At 29.6% G+C, this 20,292-nt stretch overlaps 2 protein-coding genes across 2 annotated transcripts in view; one reads left to right on the forward strand and one right to left on the reverse strand.

The window, feature by feature from the left end:
* Positions 1-6,390, reverse strand: part of LOC107448946 (Na(+)/H(+) exchanger protein 2) — a 142,129-nt gene extending 135,739 nt beyond the window's left edge. The window contains exon 1 of the mRNA XM_071182245.1: positions 4,979-6,390. Coding sequence (XP_071038346.1) covers positions 4,979-5,246 — 268 coding nt within the window. The 5' untranslated portion in view covers positions 5,247-6,390. The remainder of the gene's footprint in view (positions 1-4,978) is intronic.
* The window catches only part of LOC107443264 (UPF0711 protein C18orf21-like), a 188,318-nt gene that overhangs the window by 88,685 nt on the left and 79,341 nt on the right, over positions 1-20,292 (forward strand). The window lies entirely within an intron of this gene.

Here is a 20,292-nt window from a genome sequence, read left to right on the forward strand (position 1 = left end):
TTAATTGAACATTTATTAGATTTATTATTTTATTTAATAATAGTCGTAAAATTTTTTTAATTGCAACCTATAAAATTTTTCAAATCATTTTAAAGTATGTAATTTTACATGGCTAAATGTAAAATTCGAGTGAAATCGGTTGAATTTCAATTTTTTAAGAATAATTCTTGAGAAATCGAATTTTAAAGCAGTTGTATATTCTTAAATAAAATTGTAAAAACTAATAAATATTTGCTATAACTTTATTTTTGTATGGAATTATCTTTGGATAAACGAATTTTGTAACTGTGTGCAAAAATATTTCAATTCGCTTAAAAAGCACTCGAGATATGACGAAATACGCAAAAAGAAAAATTAAAATTAAGGATTCCAAACTTCGGATAGCTCTCAAGATCAAACTATAGGAACCATATTTCCCAGATTACGGCTGCCCCTTATATTTTGGAGATCAGAGTCTGAATGCATCGAAAAAAAAGGTTTTTCAGAGAAAATGAGTTTTTGATTTCGTAACTTAAAATATCGTCTGCACTAATTAATCACCTTATTTGAAATCGCACCCTCGAACCAGTAAAAATGAGCGAAAGTGAAGATCCAATCATTAGATAAAAAAGTTAGTCAGAAGATGGTCCTTTTTTTCTTGTTTACTGAAAAAAATTTTGTTTACATGAATTTGTACGCATGACATGATAATAAGAATATTCATTTTTTGAACTGAAAAACATAACGGTTTTTTATTCAGTTTAATATTTTTATTGGATGCGTCTTCTGAAAACATATTAATTAAAAATACATAAAAAATCTTGTCTCAAGAATGGAAATTTTTTTTACCCAGGTTTAAATGATGCAGGAAGGCTTTTATTTAGAGATAGTTTTCAACGATGTTATAAAAAACTGTCTAATAAAAGGAATGCGAGTTCTGAGAAATAAGACAGACTAGAGTTGATATTTTTATCTCCGGATTATGTTATTTTTATGTCAGCGCGTACGGTTTTATGAAGCTCAGCACATAAACAACTCTTCAGAAAGCTATAAACTCTTGGTAAATAAATTGACTTTTATAAGTTATTGACAAAACAAAAATTTAAAATAAAATCATCTTTTTAAGAAAAAGAGGTCAAATTTTATTAACAGAATAAAAAGCCGTGCCAATATTTAATACGTTTTTATTACTTTCCTTGCGTTCGGACTTTAATGAGAGAATTTTGCAATCGAAATTTCGACCACTTGAAATTTTAGAATGCTTAAATATTTCAATGAAGCTCTGTACCCAATGATAATGCAAGATATAATTTTTTTCGACAAATAAAAAAATAATTTTTTATCATTTTATAGCCGAATCAATTTTACACTGATTGAAATGTCAACGACTTTTAAAATTTTTAGAATGCCGAAATTTCAACTGAAGTTCTTGATTAGAGGACATCACAAATTTAAATTATTTTATGATCAGTAAAAAGAGAATTTATGTTCAAATTATCGTCAGTTAAAATTGATCACCTATCAAAACTCCGACAAATTTTAAGCTAATTAGTTTTAATTTTTCAACTGCAGCTCTATGCCTGATAGTGATACAAGTTATAAAGTGATTGTTGAAGGCTACAAGAGAAAATTTTATCGCAATTTTATCGCCAATTCTTATTTATCGTCCATCTTTCGTCTTTTCGGCTTTTTAAATTGTTTAAAATCTAACAGTACATCTGTGCCTGATACCAAACAAAAAAATTCAAAGTTGTCTCTTAAGTAGTGCAAGCAAAATTGCGTATCAATTAAATTGTTTTTCACTTTTCCGAAACGAACCAACAGTTTCATATTTATTCAAAAATAGTGTAAATAATAAAATAAGCATATTTTAAACTTTGTTTTTCAAGTGGATTTAAAAGCAGAAAATAATTATTTTTTGCCGTTAATGTAATTAATTTCTACGTGCCGTTTCAAACTTTTATCACAATCAAATATTTCAATTGTGGAAAATGCTAAATTCTTCAATTTTGATTTGACAAGGACTGAGTTATTTTCTCTATGTTAGTTTACAAGAGCAAAATAGTTTTCAAAATTTTTATTTCGTTTTTTTTTTAGATTAGACCATTTTTAAAGCTGAAAGCCGCTCCATATAATTAATAATTTTACTTATCACGTAATATTAAGAGTTTAAAAAAATATTCAATAAAATAAGATAAAAGATACGGTTTTTACTCTTTTTTTATTTACTTTTACTTACTTCACTAACATAAATAGCTGACAAGTTTTGCCAAAAAATTTATCCATTTTAAGTAAAACGAAAAGCAAGTATCATATCATAAATAAACTGTAGCGTTATTCAATATAGCAACTCCTTTAAATTAGATTATATACAAAAGCAAGTATGAAACCCTTAAAATTTTATCAGGTTGCAAAAGGAATGTGATACACATATCAAAAGGCGCATTTTTTTTTTAAATAAAATGTTTAAAAGGGCTTATGTGTAGCCTTTTTGAGTAAGTTAATGGCGTGTACTGATACATATCTTCAGAATAGAGTGGTTGCTTTTAGCGAACTTATAATAGTGTGATTTTGCAAGATAAAAGCATCAATTGGGGTTCTTTTTTATCAATATTTTATAACATTTATTCTATACGAAAATCTTTATAGCATAGTGAAAACGCAATAAAATGTTTTTATTTATAGATTATATTTATATATTACTAATATGCTGGTAATTTTTTAATCGAAATAGACATTTCTACAATTTATGTGCAGTGCACAAAAAACAGACCACCATGATGAATAACTTTTAGACTAATAATTGGATTTTCGCGTATTAAACGGTCAGAGAGTTTAACCGTAAATGATAAACTAGGTAATTAGTGCAAAGGATTTTTTTAAAATTAAACACTAAAACGTACTTTCTCTTTTGAATAAACATACTTTTTTTCCGACTGATTCAGAATTCTGAACCCTAAAATAAGGGGGGAGAGCGCCAATATCTGAAAAATATGTTCCTAATAGTTTAGGCAAGATATAGTTGAAAGTTTGAACCCTATGAAGAAAATTTTAAATTTTGTGTTTTTCACCGTATTTTGAAACATTCCTAAGTGAGTGGGAAAATTTTTGAGGCATAAATTATAAATTTCTTTTACCCACATAAAAATAGTTTTTATATTTATATATTATTTTATTTAATAATAGTCGGAGATATTTTGAAAATACAAATTCTTATATAAATTTAAAGCATGTCTTTTAAATGACAAAATATAGAGTATGAAGAAAATAGGTTGAATAGCCATCGGGAAATCAAATTTTTAACTATACTACTCCATAAAATTCAATAACTGTAATTTGCAAGATTTACCCTCTTGTGCCAGCCCTAATTAACACGTATTGAAGAAAATTGTGTTATTTGTTTACTTTGACTTGTATATTAAAATCTGGCATACTTACTATTTACTTCCATTTTCTATTTTAATAAACATTTTATACAAAATGATAATTAAAAAAGATTTCTGTCCCACTTTACCAAATCAAGGATATTTACAGCTAGACCTGTCAAAGAGGATATAGAGAAGAAGAACAGTATAAAAAACTAAGAAAACTTTGATTTTTCCCTTAGACATTTAATTATTGCTGTTGAGAGATTTTAATATATTTAATTCGGTATTTAACTCTCATGGTGTATAATTCCATTTTATCTCATGAATCATTATATTGTATCTCATATTTAATTCCCATGGATGAAGCCTCACTCAATAACGAATCAATTCAATCGCGAGTAAGAAGGCTCGATTGAATTTTTACAAACTTGAAAAATCGTTAATAAAAAAAAATAGTTTATGCTTTAAGTTAAATAATGTAAATAGAAGAATAATTTTGAAACAAGTGGGTTGAGCCTATCATATTTCCTATACTTTCCTCGTCAGAAAATTATATAAAAAAGAACACCTCGTTTCGCTTTCAGTTTCATGATTTTATATTTGAATGTTACTCTATTGAAAATTTCTAAACATGGGTTATGTTTTTGTAAAACTGTTTTAACATCTTCAATAAAAGAAATGTAAGCAAAAAAAAGTTCAGTATTCAAACAGGGGAAAAATAACTGTTCTGTGATATCGTTAAAATAGGTTAATGCGTATAAGTCATTTCACTCATATTATTGGTAAGACTTGGGGCAATAAGTAATGAAGTTTTCTAACTGTTCAAGAAAGCATATTTTAAGAGTGTTTTTTTTGAAAAACTTTACGATTTTCGTGTAGGCAAAAATTATGCTGTTATCAAATGCAACTATCGAACAGTTGTTTGGTACTTTGATGGAAAAACTAAAGAACAATTAGATGTAAAAATGCCTTGAATAGAAAAAGTGTGGCTTATCACTATATAGCTCCAATCCTTCAAATTTTTAAAAAATATCTATCACAAAGGATGATTTTTAATTATATTTAAACCTTTTTATAACACTATTCTAAACCATGAATTAACAAAATATGTTATATTGATATTATAAAGTTTATAAATAAATATTTTTATTATTGAATTCTTATTTTTATATATGTAGCTAACTGAAAAAATTATCGCTTCAAAACTTTCAAAATACAGAGAACATAAATTCTAAAATACTCTAAAAATTATTGGAATAAATAGTTTTTAATTATGAAATGATAGTTTCAACGCAAACTTTTTTTCAAATTTCATTTTAATTTGACCTATAATTACAGGAAAGTGGTATGTCATAACCTTTTTCAGAGGAGTGCGCAGAATTTTTCCAAAAAACAATAACTGTTGCATACCAAAATAGGAAAATAAGATAACTTAATAAACAACTGAAATATTTTATATTCAGTTAACATTTTTAATAATAATAAAGTTTTCTGAATGTGGTTTTCTAATTAAATTATGGTATTCTCAGTATATATTATAACAATCATATCATTAGTTTTATATTTTTATATCTATACTGTTTAATATTTTTATCTCAGTTATCAACAAATGGTTTCAAAAAAAAGCTTACCTATCTTTGCTAGTCCGGCTATAGCTATCCACAGAGCTATAATAAATGGTGTAGATACATGCGAAAAATCAACAATAAAAACATCTAACTTTCTTCTTCTTCCATGCTCTGTATCGTTCAAATCCCCAGAATGAGAAGAATCTTCGTCGGAAAGTGCGGCAGAATACATCGTTTGCTCTGGAATGTTATCTGTTTCAGTCGTCTGCCCCAAGCTAAGAGCAAGAAGTTCCAAGGCAAAAAGCACCACAAAAAATAAGATTTTCACCATTTTGACGAAAATATTAATTTCGATCGGATATATTAAAAAATATATAAATATGCCATCACTTTTTTGCTTTGCATTTAAGAAATTGTCCTAGAACTCCAACTGAATTCTCTTCTTCTAACTTAATATTGCCAGAATACTAATTCAATTACTTTTTAAACAGCAATTTTATCTAATTTCGCTTTTTCTAAGAGAATATTGTCATTGTCAGTAAAAAAAGTATTTGAATTTTTTTAGCAGGAACTCTAACTGATATTACTTCTTCTAACTGAATACTGGAAAGCAAGTAAAATGGTTTTAATTATTTTTAAGCAGGAATTCTAACTGACATCACTTTTTCTTGCTGTTTCCAGTATAGAAATTTGTTTTTGGTCCCGTTTACATACATACATGTAAAGCTCGCGTGATATTAAACAACTAAACAAATATTTTTGAGTTTTCTTTTAGACAGTATTTTAGTGGAAAATGGACGAATATAGCAATGTTTGTAAGCATGCAATATCAAAATTAGGGCATCAATAATAATAAAGCTTTTAAGCTCAATTTTCTGGAAAAGGCAAAAATTCTTAACACTTTACTTTAAATCTGCAAAGCAAATAATTAACTATGTCGTTAATATTTTGTTGAAACTTTTTTTGCATTTTAAGGCATTTATATTCAAAATAATGCTGCTGCAAACATCACATTTTAAAAACCCAATTTAAAAATTGCATTTAATAAATTATTTTTAGTTATTGCCGACTCTGTACGAATTTTAGGCATCTGTAAATTTATATTAGGCTAGCATATAAAGATATAGAATACTTTTAAAGTACACAAATTTACCAAAACCGATATATCTGCGATATAATCCTAAATTTTATCACATTCCCTAGTTGGGACGGTCAAAAATTTTAGCTCGTAGTCGGAACAACTCAAAGTCATTTTATATTAAATGGAAAAATTCTCCAACTAAACCGTTTTCTTCCATATGCATAACTAGCTTTAATATTCTTCAAACATTTCTGGACAAAGCTATCACTTCATCCTTTACACAGATAGCTGTATACGATGTTCCGAATTCGGGAACGTCACCTTTTCTTCCCGGCATCGTTCCGGAGACTTTGTGGGAATGAAATGGTCTATCCTTGCAAAAGGGGGCAGCACTGTCGAATATTATTACGTCACAGATGATGTCATGATGGATTGCGTCAAGTAACAATTTGGGCTGAGTTAAAATGAAGCTGTTGGATATGAAAAGCTGAAATAAATTTAAGTTCCTTTAGGGGATACCTCTTCCCCGAAAATGACTTTACGGACAAATTTCAGTTTATTTTCATAAAAATAAATAAAAGTTAACGGGTATCGATTTATTGATTTGCGTCATCTCATTATTGTTACCGCATATTGATTTGTTATGAATATTTTTCAAAGTCATGAAGGTATTTATAGCAATAATAATCACTTTATGTGGAGTATTTATGACTAAAAAGAAAATTAAGTTAAGGCGGTTGCTTTTGAAAACATTCAGTCACAGGCGTTCGCAAAATGTTTCTCAAAATGGTGCAACCGAGAAAAAAGTCTAGATTCAAATACTTCAAATCACAATCACATTTTTTTTTGTAATGTTTGAAAAAGCCTATTTCTGTCCTTCAAAACTTTTAAAAACTGATAAAACAAATTTAATAATTTACTTAACGCAGTAAAATTATCATTTTAAAAAATACCTTTATACTACACTACCATTATCATTATTATTGTTGTTGTTATCATTAATTTTATTATTACTTTCATTATAATTATTATTATTAAAACAACGTATAATGTTGATAAATAATTAGAACTGTGTCATTAAATTCAGTTTTTTAAAGGAAATAAAAATCATAATAAACAAACTAATTGAGTTTTAAAAATGATATCTTTACAATAAAAAAATTTTCAATATGCACTCTATACATAATTTATAAAATTTTAGTAAATTCTAATAATTGACTCAATATATATGTTTTAAAAAAATGCGTAATTAAAAATTAATGATGTATAGTGATTAAGTTTAAGTTCTTTTTAAAAAGAGAAATCAAAATCTTAATAAATTGCTAGAATTAAAGAGAGACATTTAGTTTCATAAAAAAAAATTGCAGTTTGCTTCATTTAATACGTTTTTTCAAAGTAATTAGGTTTTGTAAACATTTTTCACCATTCATTATCTAGTCATTTTTTTGTTACCAATTTAGGTCTGCAAATAAAACATCCCTCTCTCTATAAAGATATAACCATGTTTAAAAAAAATACCAATTTACTTCACAACACAACACAACAACAAACAACAGCAACACGTACTTGAGACAACAAACAAGAGATCAAATGAATTAAAAGATAATTATTACTATTATTAGATTTTATTTGTACATTAAAGACTTTTAACGATGCGATTGCTGGTCGTGATCCAGATTTCATTCCTGCATGAAATAAACAAGGAATTAAGTTTCCTCTTTTCAAACAACCTAAGATGAATATTGCATCCGTCGTAACACAGAGCTTGAAACATAACGCAATAAAGTTCAAATGCTTCTTGATATTGGTAATTTTAATCATTTACCTTTTAACATTAAATTATTTGCTTTTAAGATATATTGACTGGTTGGCAATGACAAATAATATAAAACAACCTACAGATATAAAATATACAATTTTTGTGGGTATTTAAGTTAAGTATTTAATCGAAACTCATTCATTACAACAACCCATCTGCTGTATGGTATTAAGGATATTAATATTTTTCTACAACTACATTGAGAAAAAAATTATGATCAAATTTTTTTCGGAATATGGTAAAATGTACAGTGTGTTTGGCTCAATGGGAATTCCGAAAAGCACCGTAATTTCTACTAAAGCGCTTTGATAAGGACTTTTGGCAAAATTAACGACAAAATACGGTTCTTTTTACCATACTGTTTGGTAATAAATAAAGAACTGTTATGTAATTTTAGCAGTACTAGTATAATTTAATGAGCACTGACCGGCTGCATGGTGGTCATGGTGCTGATCTCATGTCGAAAAGGTCAAGGGTTCGAATTCCGTTTCGGGTAAATTTTATTTTATATTTTATAACCGTCATTGAACAGCCGACCCGATTTTGGGTTTGGGACTACTAATGTTCAACTTGTAATTTTGAACCAAATCCAGAAGACAAGGGAACTTCTTGATCAAGTATTGGGATAAATTTGCCTTCATGGAGGACGTTTTTTGATGGAGCTAACCCGCATTTGCGTTGCATGAAGAGGAAGACCACAAGAAAATCCCACGGTTAGCCTGACGGCAAGGGGACTCTTACCCATGATCCGTCTACCACTGAAGATATTTCACGTCAGCATAGTGGTCGGTGCAAGCCGGATGTGGAATTAGTATCGACTGGGACTCGAACCCCGGTTCAGCTCATTGGAAGGCGAATGCTCTATCCCCTGAGACATCGCGGCTCCCGTTTCGGGTATAGATGTAATTTCTTCCTCTCTCTATTTTATGTCCTTTCTTATGTTGTTGAGCCTATGTGTTGTTACCCACGAAAAAGAGACCAACAACTGCCCATTAAGTACTGAGAAGGCATATAGTTGAAAAATGAGGAGGGCATTAGAAATTTAAAAAAAAAAGTATAATTTTTAAAAACGCAAACATGTTCAGTTCGATAACCTCCATTTTGTTTAGTAAACCTTTGTTAATTTTGTTGTTTGTCTGTTAGTTGTTTTTATTTCTGTGTAAGCAGTAAGCTAACATAACTATAAAAACGTATATTTTTAAATGTACTAATGGACTTAAACAAACTAAACCAATAGCTTAAGTGTTACGCACAACCTAAAATGGAAACGTAGAGTTAGTGGACTCCGAGGCCCTGCAACTATCGATTTGTTTATTGTTACACATATGTACACAAGCCTTTGTTTATAATAGTCATGTAGTAAAATATATGTAAACTGGTGTGCATGCGTAGGTTTGAAATAGACAGCATATACTTGAAAATATTTATCATATTTAATATCTTACCTATCTATATTACATAAAACGCTAATACGTACGTATGTATGTATGTATCAATAAAACCGATGATATTTCTTTTCTCACGCTGGCAACAGTTTTCATTTTTAATTGATTAGATTCGGTGCGCAAGAGCACGTAGTGAGCAACCAGATAACAATAACCAGAGTGAGCATTATCAGGTTGTTCAATTCAGATTCATGCACTAAAAACATGACAATATTTAATTTAAACTCAATTAGGAATTAATTAATTAATTGAAGTGAGAATGCTTTAAAAGGCCGCTGTTAAATTGATATTTTTCTACTGGGAGCTACCTAAACGTCTAAAAAACGTTTAAGTGTTTGTATTGAATGCATTGAATTTTTTTATATTTCGCGTTTATTTATGCATTGAATTTTCACGCTTTAAAATGCAGAATATTAGTGAAGCAATATTTGATAATTTATTTTGCTAATATGTTTCTTATTTAGCTAATGTTTTGATTTTTTTACCATGTACAATCTAAATAGCTAATATACTTTTTTAAAAGCCAATAAGAACATTGGTAGAATTCTTCTACATAAGTACAATACTATGTCTTTGATGGTAAAATACTATGTCTTTGATGATAATATATTATGTCTTTATGCTAGAACATTGTGTTCATTGGCGAGCGAGCGCAGCGAGCCATGGTTCACGGCGTGAACCACATAGGATTGCGTAGCAATTCTCGGGGGTTGGTGAGCGTTAGCGAGCAGGGGGCGGAGCCTCCTAGTTTAAATATATTATATTTCAAAATAGCATTTAGTATTTCTTATTATTTCTTATTATATACACGTTGCTGTTTCTAATGCCGATTTGTTTTATTTTATTTTATCCGTCGTTGAACAGCCAACCAAATTTTGGGTTTACGACTACTATTGTTCGACTTCGTAGCCTTGTAATTTTGAACCAATCCGGAGGACAAGAAAACTCCTGGATCAATACCCCCAGAGGTATGCCGATTGCCAATATCAGCAAGCCTGCTTGGAGAAACCAAGCAAATTCAAGGCAGAGGGTGCATTTCTTACTTTTCAATGGCGTCATCTATGGCCAAGAATATGGCTTTAACCACACAAGCGTCACAGCCCGTTTATAGGGCGGACCCATTCATAAATCTGTTGATTCATCCACAGATCGTAATTTTGACCTGAACCAGAGAACAATCCATCTCCAATTCAGTACCCCCAGCGAGTATTATTTGCTTTGTCTGAGGGTATTACTGTATTATTTTTTAATGGGAATATGGAGGAATTTGTAACCCGACAGATTTATCATGCACCAGTCACTATTTACGACAAGAGGCTTCGAACAAGAGGCTTCAGATCGAACTCACGACCTCTTGGATAAAGGTTCAATGCCCTACCAACCAGGCAATCCCGATCCCTTAAATACATAGTAAGTGCTTTGGGGGTATGTCTTCTAATATTTATTTTAAATTCTATCATTTCTAATGTAAATTAAAATTAATGTTGTTTCGTAATTTTAGATATAATTAGAAAAATTAAAAAAAGGCTCCCTCAATGCTTAATTAACATCATTGTTTTTTGAACTTCTTTAAATTGAAGCAAAATTTAATGCAATAAATATTCAGTGCGCATAGTAAGAGACAGAGCACTTAAATATATTTTTATTAAATCATTAGATTTTCGAGTATGAAAATGCACATAAATGTTCATTTGAAGACAAACTTAAATTTGCCAATAAATTTGTGAACTAGATATAGAAGTTGCAAAATCAGACACCAAAACGTTTTTTCTTTTAATAAACACAGATTTGTGGAGTAGCTTCAGGCTGGAAAATATGGTACCAATAGTTTAGTCAAGAAACATTCGAAAGTTTAATATCCTCAATACTAATTTTGCTTTTTGTGTATTCTCAATATCTCTGAAAATATTTAAATAAAGCGAATAATTCTCGCTTACAATAATAAAACTCGCTTATCCTGTATTATTTCAAGCGAAATATATTTTTATTTTATTAGAATATATTTATATTAAATAATTTAGTATTTAATTTAAAAGGTCACTAATTTTTTAATTGTAAAGTGCACAAATTTTCAGCTCATTTTCAATATCAGGAGTAAAATAGGTCGAATCTTTTCTGAGTAAATAAATTTCAAAAAATACACATTATTAAATTTTTATCACTTGAGAAATATTCCGCCGATTGCCCTCAACTTTTTGCTTTGTCATCGAAAATTGTACAGTTTAAAGTAATATAAAAGTTTATATACCTAAAAGTTGAAAACATTTTCTGCCACTATTAAATCAAATAATAAATATAATTTCTCCGTAATGTAAATTTCTCAATTAATATACTATTGCTGATGAGTAAAAAAGTTATAAAAAAATTGAATCGTTAAAATAGTTACAAAGATATAGCAAAATATGAAAAAAATGGAAATTAACATTAAGATTCCGCTCTCTTAAATAAACTATTGGAATCATATTTTCCAAACTGTTGCTACCCCCCCCCCCCACATTTTGAGTGTCTAAAAACAAAACCGTAAGAAAAAGTACATTTATTATACGAAAGTACATTTTTGTGTCTGATTTTGAAACCTAAATTAACCCGAGTACAACCTAATTTTCTTATTCAAGGTTAGTGCCGAAAACCATTAAGAAATCATCTTAGAGCGTAAAAATCCAATAATAAGCTCAAAAGTTATTAATGTGTTCTTTCCTTTATTTAGCACACTGTACAGGCATTACCATATCAATTTTGTTAAAATTCACAATTCTCATTCAATCTCTTGTATTTATTCAAAACAATAAAAATAAGAGAAAATTTAATGATTTATATCCAATGCCTAATTAACTGTCTGAACTTTCGAGTCTTCCATAAAGGTGGGTAAATATTGTTCCAAAGTAAATAATTATTTTGTTTTTCTTAAAGACGAGATTATGAGAGAAATTTCCTTAAGTGTATCTAAGAAGTTAATAACTGAGATATCTCTAGAATGTTATTTTCTTAGCTTATCAAAATGTTTACTTTTTACAGAGTATAACTAAAACTTTATGAGATGATGATATTATTTAAATGAAACAATATTACGATTCTGTATTTTAACTTACCTTTCTGTGATTAATGAAATGCAAAATAGACTAAGTTAAATCAAAAAATTATAATAACCAAAGTGAGATATAAAATTTTCAAAACAAGAGTATTATATACGAGATAATATTACTTAAAATTGACAGTGAACAGTGCGCGAAAAAATAAACAGACCATCCTAGATTACTTTTGATCTAATAATTGGATTTTCACTTTCTAGGACTCAATCTTAATGGTTCGAGGGGGTGACCTTAAGTGTGCTAATTAATTAGTGTAGATGATATTTTAAGATATGAAATCAGATACGATAACGCACTTTCCCTAAATAAACATACAGTTTTTTTGTTGTTGATGGTTTTGGATTCCTGATCTTCAAAATATAGGAGGTATCAATCTGGGAAATATGATTCCAATGGTTTGGTCAGGAAAGCTGTTCAAAATTTGAACCCATTAATGTTAATCTTAATTTTTGAGTATTCCTCTATATCTCAGGAACTTTTAAGACGAAGAGAAAAATTTTTGCATGCAGTTGCAAAATTCTTTTATCTAAAGATGCAAAAAGTACAAAAATAACTTTTAGTAAATATTTATGTTTTTTTATTATTTAATTTAATAATAGTCGAAATAATTTGGAGTTGAAAGGCATGCAATTTTTTTCGTAATTTTAAAAAAATGCGAGCTAAAACAATTTAAGTGAAATCGATCGAATAGCTCCTGAGAAATCAAATTTTGAAAAAGTCGTATTTTAGTCTATTCCAAAATAATACGAAATAGATTTGTAAAAAAATAAATCATTTTTATCAGATTCTTCGTTGTCCTTAGTTCGATGGGTCTCATTTGGTTGGTATTTTATCTACGCTTATGTTTAAGGTAGTTTCATATTTGAAAAACTTAAAACATATCCGTAAATATATTTTCTTTCGTCACTCGGAACTTGAATAAGTAAATGGATTAATCAAGAACGATTATACACTACTAGAATTTTCGGAGCCTGTTTAACCATTAACAGCATTCAAATTTTTGCTGCGATCATATTATGTTGCCTTTTTTATGGTATTTATTTACCTGTTTGCGCAATACTATGGCCCAACTTGAACGGAAAAAGCAAATATCAATTCAGAACAATATAAGATTGCGGTAAGTTGCAAGACCGTCTTAGGGTTCAAGGTGCCAATAAGAAGCTCAACATTGAACCAGTTTTTATATAGTGCTTAAACAACTATAATTCAATTTGAACGGAAACAAGAATCTATACAACACGTAATAAGATTGCGGAAGATTAGCATCATGTTAAGGTTCAAGATACCGAAATGGTGGTTCAACATTGAACCAGCTTTTCTGGTAGTGCTTAAACAGCTATGGTTTAACTTTAACTCAAACAAGGATCAATTCATCACATTATAAGAAAACAGTAAACTAAATCATCGCGTTAGGGTTCAAGATACCGATAAGATGGGTCAACATTGAACCAGTTTTTTATAGTACTTAAACAACTATGATTCAACTTGAGCAGAAACATATGGATTAATTCAACACGTTATAATATTACAGTAAATTTACACCGTGTTATGGTTAAAGATACCGATGTGATGGCCAGGGAAATAGCAATATGATTGCCCATATGATGACTGATTCAACATTGAACTAGTTTTTATTATAGTGCTTAAACAATTATGATCCTACTTGATCTATGTTATCGTGCCTTTTGATCTGTTTCTGCAATGCTATCACTCAACTTGAATGAAAACAATGACCAATTCAGCATATTATAATATTGAAGCAAATTAAATCATCATGTTAGGATTAAAGATACCGATATAGTGGCTCAACATTGAACCAGTTTCCCTGATAGGGCTTAAACAGCTATTTCTTAACTTAAACTGAAATAAGGATCTAAATACATTATAAAATTGCTGCAAATTAGCACCGTGTTTTGGTTCAAGATACCGAAATGATGGCTGAACATTGAACTAGTTTTTATTATAGTGCTTAAACAATTATGATCCTACTTGATCTATGTTATCGTGCCTTTTGATCTGTTTCTGCAATGCTATCACTCAACTTGAATGAAAACAATGACCAATTCAGCATATTATAATATTGAAGCAAATTAAATCATCATGTTAGGATTAAAGATACCGATATAGTGGCTCAACATTGAACCAGTTTCCCTGATAGGGCTTAAACAGCTATTTCTTAACTTAAACTGAAATAAGGATCTAAATACATTATAAAATTGCTGCAAATTAGCACCGTGTTTTGGTTCAAGATACCGAAATGATGGCTGAACATTGAACTAGTTTTTATGATAGTGCTTAAACAACTATGGCTCAACTTGAACGGAAACATAAGGATCAATTCAACACACGTTATAAGATTACAGAAAATATGCACCCTGTTATGGTTCAAGATACCGAAATGATGGCTGAACATTGAACTAGTTTTTATGATAGTGCTTAAACAACTATGGCTCAACTTGAACGGAAACATAAGGATCAATTCAACACACGTTATAAGATTACAGAAAATATGCACCCTGTTATGGTTCAAGATACCGAAATGATGGCTGAACATTGAACTAGTTTTTATGATAGTGCTTAAACAACTATGGCTCAACTTGAACGGAAACATAAGGATCAATTCAACACACGTTATAAGATTACAGAAAATATGCACCCTGTTATGGTTCAAGATACCGAAATGATGGCTGAACATTGAACTAGTTTTTATGATAGTGCTTAAACAACTATGGCTCAACTTGAACGGAAACATAAGGATCAATTCAACACACGTTATAAGATTACAGAAAATATGCACCCTGTTATGGTTCAAGATACCGAAATGATGGCTGAACATTGAACTAGTTTTTATGATAGTGCTTAAACAACTATGGCTCAACTTGAACGGAAACATAAGGATCAATTCAACACACGTTATAAGATTACAGAAAATATGCACCCTGTTATGGTTCAAGATACCGAAATGATGGCTGAACATTGAACTAGTTTTTATGATAGTGCTTAAACAACTATGGCTCAACTTGAACGGAAACATAAGGATCAATTCAACACACGTTATAAGATTACAGAAAATATGCACCCTGTTATGGTTCAAGATACCGAAATGATGGCTGAACATTGAACTAGTTTTTATGATAGTGCTTAAACAACTATGGCTCAACTTGAACGGAAACATAAGGATCAATTCAACACACGTTATAAGATTACAGAAAATATGCACCCTGTTATGGTTCAAGATACCGAAATGATGGCTGAACATTGAACTAGTTTTTATGATAGTGCTTAAACAACTATGGCTCAACTTGAACGGAAACATAAGGATCAATTCAACACACGTTATAAGATTACAGAAAATATGCACCCTGTTATGGTTCAAGATACCGAAATGATGGCTGAACATTGAACTAGTTTTTATGATAGTGCTTAAACAACTATGGCTCAACTTGAACGGAAACATAAGGATCAATTCAACACACGTTATAAGATTACAGAAAATATGCACCCTGTTATGGTTCAAGATACCGAAATGATGGCTGAACATTGAACTAGTTTTTATGATAGTGCTTAAACAACTATGGCTCAACTTGAACGGAAACATAAGGATCAATTCAACACATGTTATAGGATTACAGAAAATATGCACCCTGTTATGGTTCAAGATACCGAAATGATGGCTGAACATTGAACTAGTTTTTATGATAGTGCTTAAACAACTATGGCTCAACTTGAACGGAAACATAAGGATCAATTCAGCACACGTTTTAAGATTACAGAAAATATGCACCCTGTTATGGTTCAAGATACCAATGATGGCCATTGAGATTACAATATGATTGACTGATTCAATATTGAACCAGTTTTTATGATAATGCTTAAACAATTATGGTCTAACTTAAACGGAAACAGGAATCAATTCAACACATTATAAGATTGCAACAAATTAGCACCGTGTTATGGTTCAAAATATCGATATGATGACTCAACATTGAACCTGTTTTTCCATTTGTATTTAAACAATTATGGTTCAATTTGAAAGGAAACAAGGATTAATTTAATATATTATTGTAATTGCAGCAAACTTTATACAGTTTTATGGTTTAAAGTACCGATATCATGGCTCAACATTGAACAAGTTTTTCTAACAGTGTTTAGTGTTTTAAACCTAATTATGCTCTGTTCGGATATTATACTGTAGGAAAATTTTTATTATAAAAAAAATTTTGTTCAAGTCGTATACTTTTGTATGGCACTAAGTTAAAAAATCTTTTTAAAAATCTTCAGAATTCGTTTATTTGTTTCCTAAATTTAGACTGAGGAAACTATTTTGCATTCGTTACTTTATTAAAACGCTAAACAAATCCTGTTAATTACTTTCCTGCAAATCATTAACTAAAATAACAATAAAATAATCAACTAATGTTTATCTAAATTTTGATTCCTGTTTAAATTTTATTTTTATTTTCCCCTAGAGTTCGTTTATCCGAAACTTAATCGCTTAAAGCAATCAATTTATAATGAAGAATTCCAATGCAATTATCCTCTTAGATTTAAAAGTGATTTCAAGGGACTAACATGAGTAAAATGTAATAAAAAGAGCTTTTTTTGTAAATTGAATTGTTTGTTTCCATTGACTTTAATTTCCTGTGTCGTTTGTACTTGTCGCCTACGCAGCCAGAGAGGCATGGAAGTTAAGGGAAGTTGGGTATTAGCCTTTATATAACGAATTTCGAATAAATTCTTCAATTTTATCTGCTTGTAAACTATATTTTTGTGTATATACTGTAAATTTGGTAAATCGTACTGACATCTATCATAAGTTTCTAAAACCTATAGATTAAATAAAAAATATATTATCAATTACTAAAGTAGTAATTTACAATATCGTTTTACAAGTCCAGCTTTATTATTTATTTACTTTAAATTGCATCATTCATAATATTACAATATTATTTACTTTTTATCATACTCAATTGTTGCGTTTAAATAACCATTAATCTATGACGGTAAAGGAAAGTTGATTATCAGTCATTAAATGGTGATTGACTTTTATTGAGAGAATAGTTTGCAACGTTCTGACTTTTACGTAGCTTTAAAATAAGGGACAAATATAATCAGTGGATGGACTTTAAATTTGCATATTAGTCTTTAATTTACAATATCATTTTACAAGTCCAGCTTTATTATTTATTTACATTAAATTGCATCATTCATAATATCATATTATTTACTTTTTATCATACTCAGTTGTCGCGTCTAAGTAACCATTAATCTATGATGGTAAAGGAGAGTTGATTATTAGTCATTAAACGGGGATTGACTTTTATTGCGAGAATAGTTTGCAACGCTCTGACTTTCACCTAGCTTTAAAATTAGGGACAAATATAGTCAGTGGATGGACAACAGAACTCTGGAAAAAAACTGTAAAAACATTGTTTATAAAGAAATCACCTTTGCAATAATAATGTGATGCAGTCTGAGGACAAAATTATTTGTAAAAATATTAATAAAAGTGGCGACAGAAAACATTGTTTCAGAATTTTTCTAATCAGCAACACCATCTGTTTACGAATTTCATAAATAGTTCCTAAATTTAATGATGATAGATATATCTGGTTTTCCAAAAAAATGCTGTAAACCGTACATTTCTGTTTCCTTTAATTTATATTTTAAAATCGTTGGTCGGGACCGGGATAGCCTGGTTTGTAGGGCACTGGACTCTGGTGCACGTTAAATCTATAGGGTCACAAAGTCCTCCGTGTTCCCATAACAAATTATACCTTTAGGTGTACTGGATTGGAGAGTGATCGTTCTCTGGTTCAGGTCAAAATTAAGATCGGTAGAAGAATGAATGGATGTATTAATAAGTCCACCCTATAAACGGGTGTGACGTGTGGGTGTGACAGAAATCGGATCCTTGGCTCTAGATGGCGCCACTGGAAAACAAGAAAAATCGCATCTCCTATGCCTCAATAGTCAACGACAACAACAAATTGTTGGTCATATTTAGGACAACCAATATATTCATAATAGCAAAAGGTCTCGGATTTAAAATCTTACAAATAAAATAACTAATGCCTAATTCTAAAATTAAAACTTCTGAAATAAAATTTACTGCTAATTTTAAATAATATTATATTAAAATAATTCACATAACTGACATCAGCATCTAATATTTAACGCCAAAGCTATAGTAGATCTTTGAAAGTTAAGAAAGTTGATAAAATTAAGTACTCAAAGAAGATTATTGTAAGGTTTTGTAAACAAATATGTTAATATTAGAAAAGAGTATTTTAGCTAAATTATTAAAGAATTTTTAAAAAAAATACTGAAGAGCTTCTATTATGTCAAAAAAATTAAATTTTTCTTAAATGGGACCCTTGAAAATTGTCATACTTTGCCAGCCTCTCGTTCAAAATGCTGAATAATCATTGAATGCATGAACATATGAATGACTGCATGAACATATGAATAATTCCCCATCCCCTGTAGCAATGCTTCATTTCTTCAAAGAAGCAAAAGCTCCCATTTTGAGAAGAAAAGATTTTGATTTAAGCATGACCGCTTTATAAAAAAGTACCAATGGTGTTTGCATTGTTAGCCAATAGCAGTAGCTTATGTGAAATTGCCCTACTTTTAAAGTATTTTATACTATTGGTATTTCATAGAAAATTAAGAAGAAAATCCATGACAATTTAGGCAATTATTGCTTTGGGAAAACAAGACAAAATAGCAATGTTTTATCCTTGCCGCACTCAACAATCAACTTTGCTCATTCAAGTACACACTTCAGTACTGCTTTCGTACGAATACCTAGGATCACACTAAGCGCACAGTACTGCCCCCCCCCCCCGGTCTTCCTTGTTCGCAATCTCTCCGACAGTGCAGTAGACGTTTGACTTCACTTACCTTAAAATTTTTTCGTTACAGCAACTTTGTTTAGATAATATTTTCACTGTTATGTTTGACTTAAACGAATTTTCCTTTTTTCTATTCATTATTCTTGAACTACTTTATTGACCCATCATATTTTTAAAACTACTCGTTTTCAGTCTCAGATTGACTTTAAAAATAATATTTAACATTAAGTCTGCACATTAAATCTGAAATCAAATTGTTAATGAAATGCCTTTATGCTTTCAAATGTACTAAACTTAGGTCTTTAACAACTTTATAAATCATAACCTAAGAAAGTTATCTTTATCTTTACAAAAAAAGTTTTTTTAATTCTAACGAAAATTCGCAATATTGTGCAAAATTGTGGCATAAATAAATATATAAATAAGTTTACAAGTTTCTGAACAAAATCAGATTCATCAATCGTTTCTTTTCTTTTTAAAGACTTTCCCCAGTGAGACAAAAACATAAAAAAGAGAGTTAGTTCAAAATTCATTAAAAAAATAAAGATGTTTCAACTGATGCAAATAATAAAGCATATAAATAGTACGAACTACATGCAGAGCAATATGTCATGAATTAAACAAAATAATAATATTAATAAATCAATTAAAATTCTTATGCAGGGTTATTCATAATTCCCTCCTGGGTTTCGAAGCGTTAGAGAAAAAAAAACGAAGACGAATATGGCAAAAAAGAACATATGAAATTATTCCGAAAGTACTCAAGTTTTAATTTAAGCAGTTGCCGGTAGATGGCAGTAACATGTACCACTGAAGTCAGTTGTAGTAAAGAAAAATGGCGTTTACAGGTGGAGGGAATTATGAATAACCCTGTATAATTAATGGTAATCAAAAAATGATCCTACAAATCCATATTTGCACATTGCTATTGAGATACCTAGTTTATATATGTAATACATATAATAATGCAGTTTTTAAATAAGCACTAAATCTGCCGCAAATTGTTTTAAATTATAACAAAAAAATAATAAGCATTAAATTAAATACAATTTCTATATACTATATGGTAATCAAAAAGTAAGCATG

This window comes from Parasteatoda tepidariorum, chromosome 6 (assembly GCF_043381705.1).
Source record: "Parasteatoda tepidariorum isolate YZ-2023 chromosome 6, CAS_Ptep_4.0, whole genome shotgun sequence".
In the NCBI taxonomy this organism is placed as follows: domain Eukaryota; kingdom Metazoa; phylum Arthropoda; class Arachnida; order Araneae; family Theridiidae; genus Parasteatoda; species Parasteatoda tepidariorum.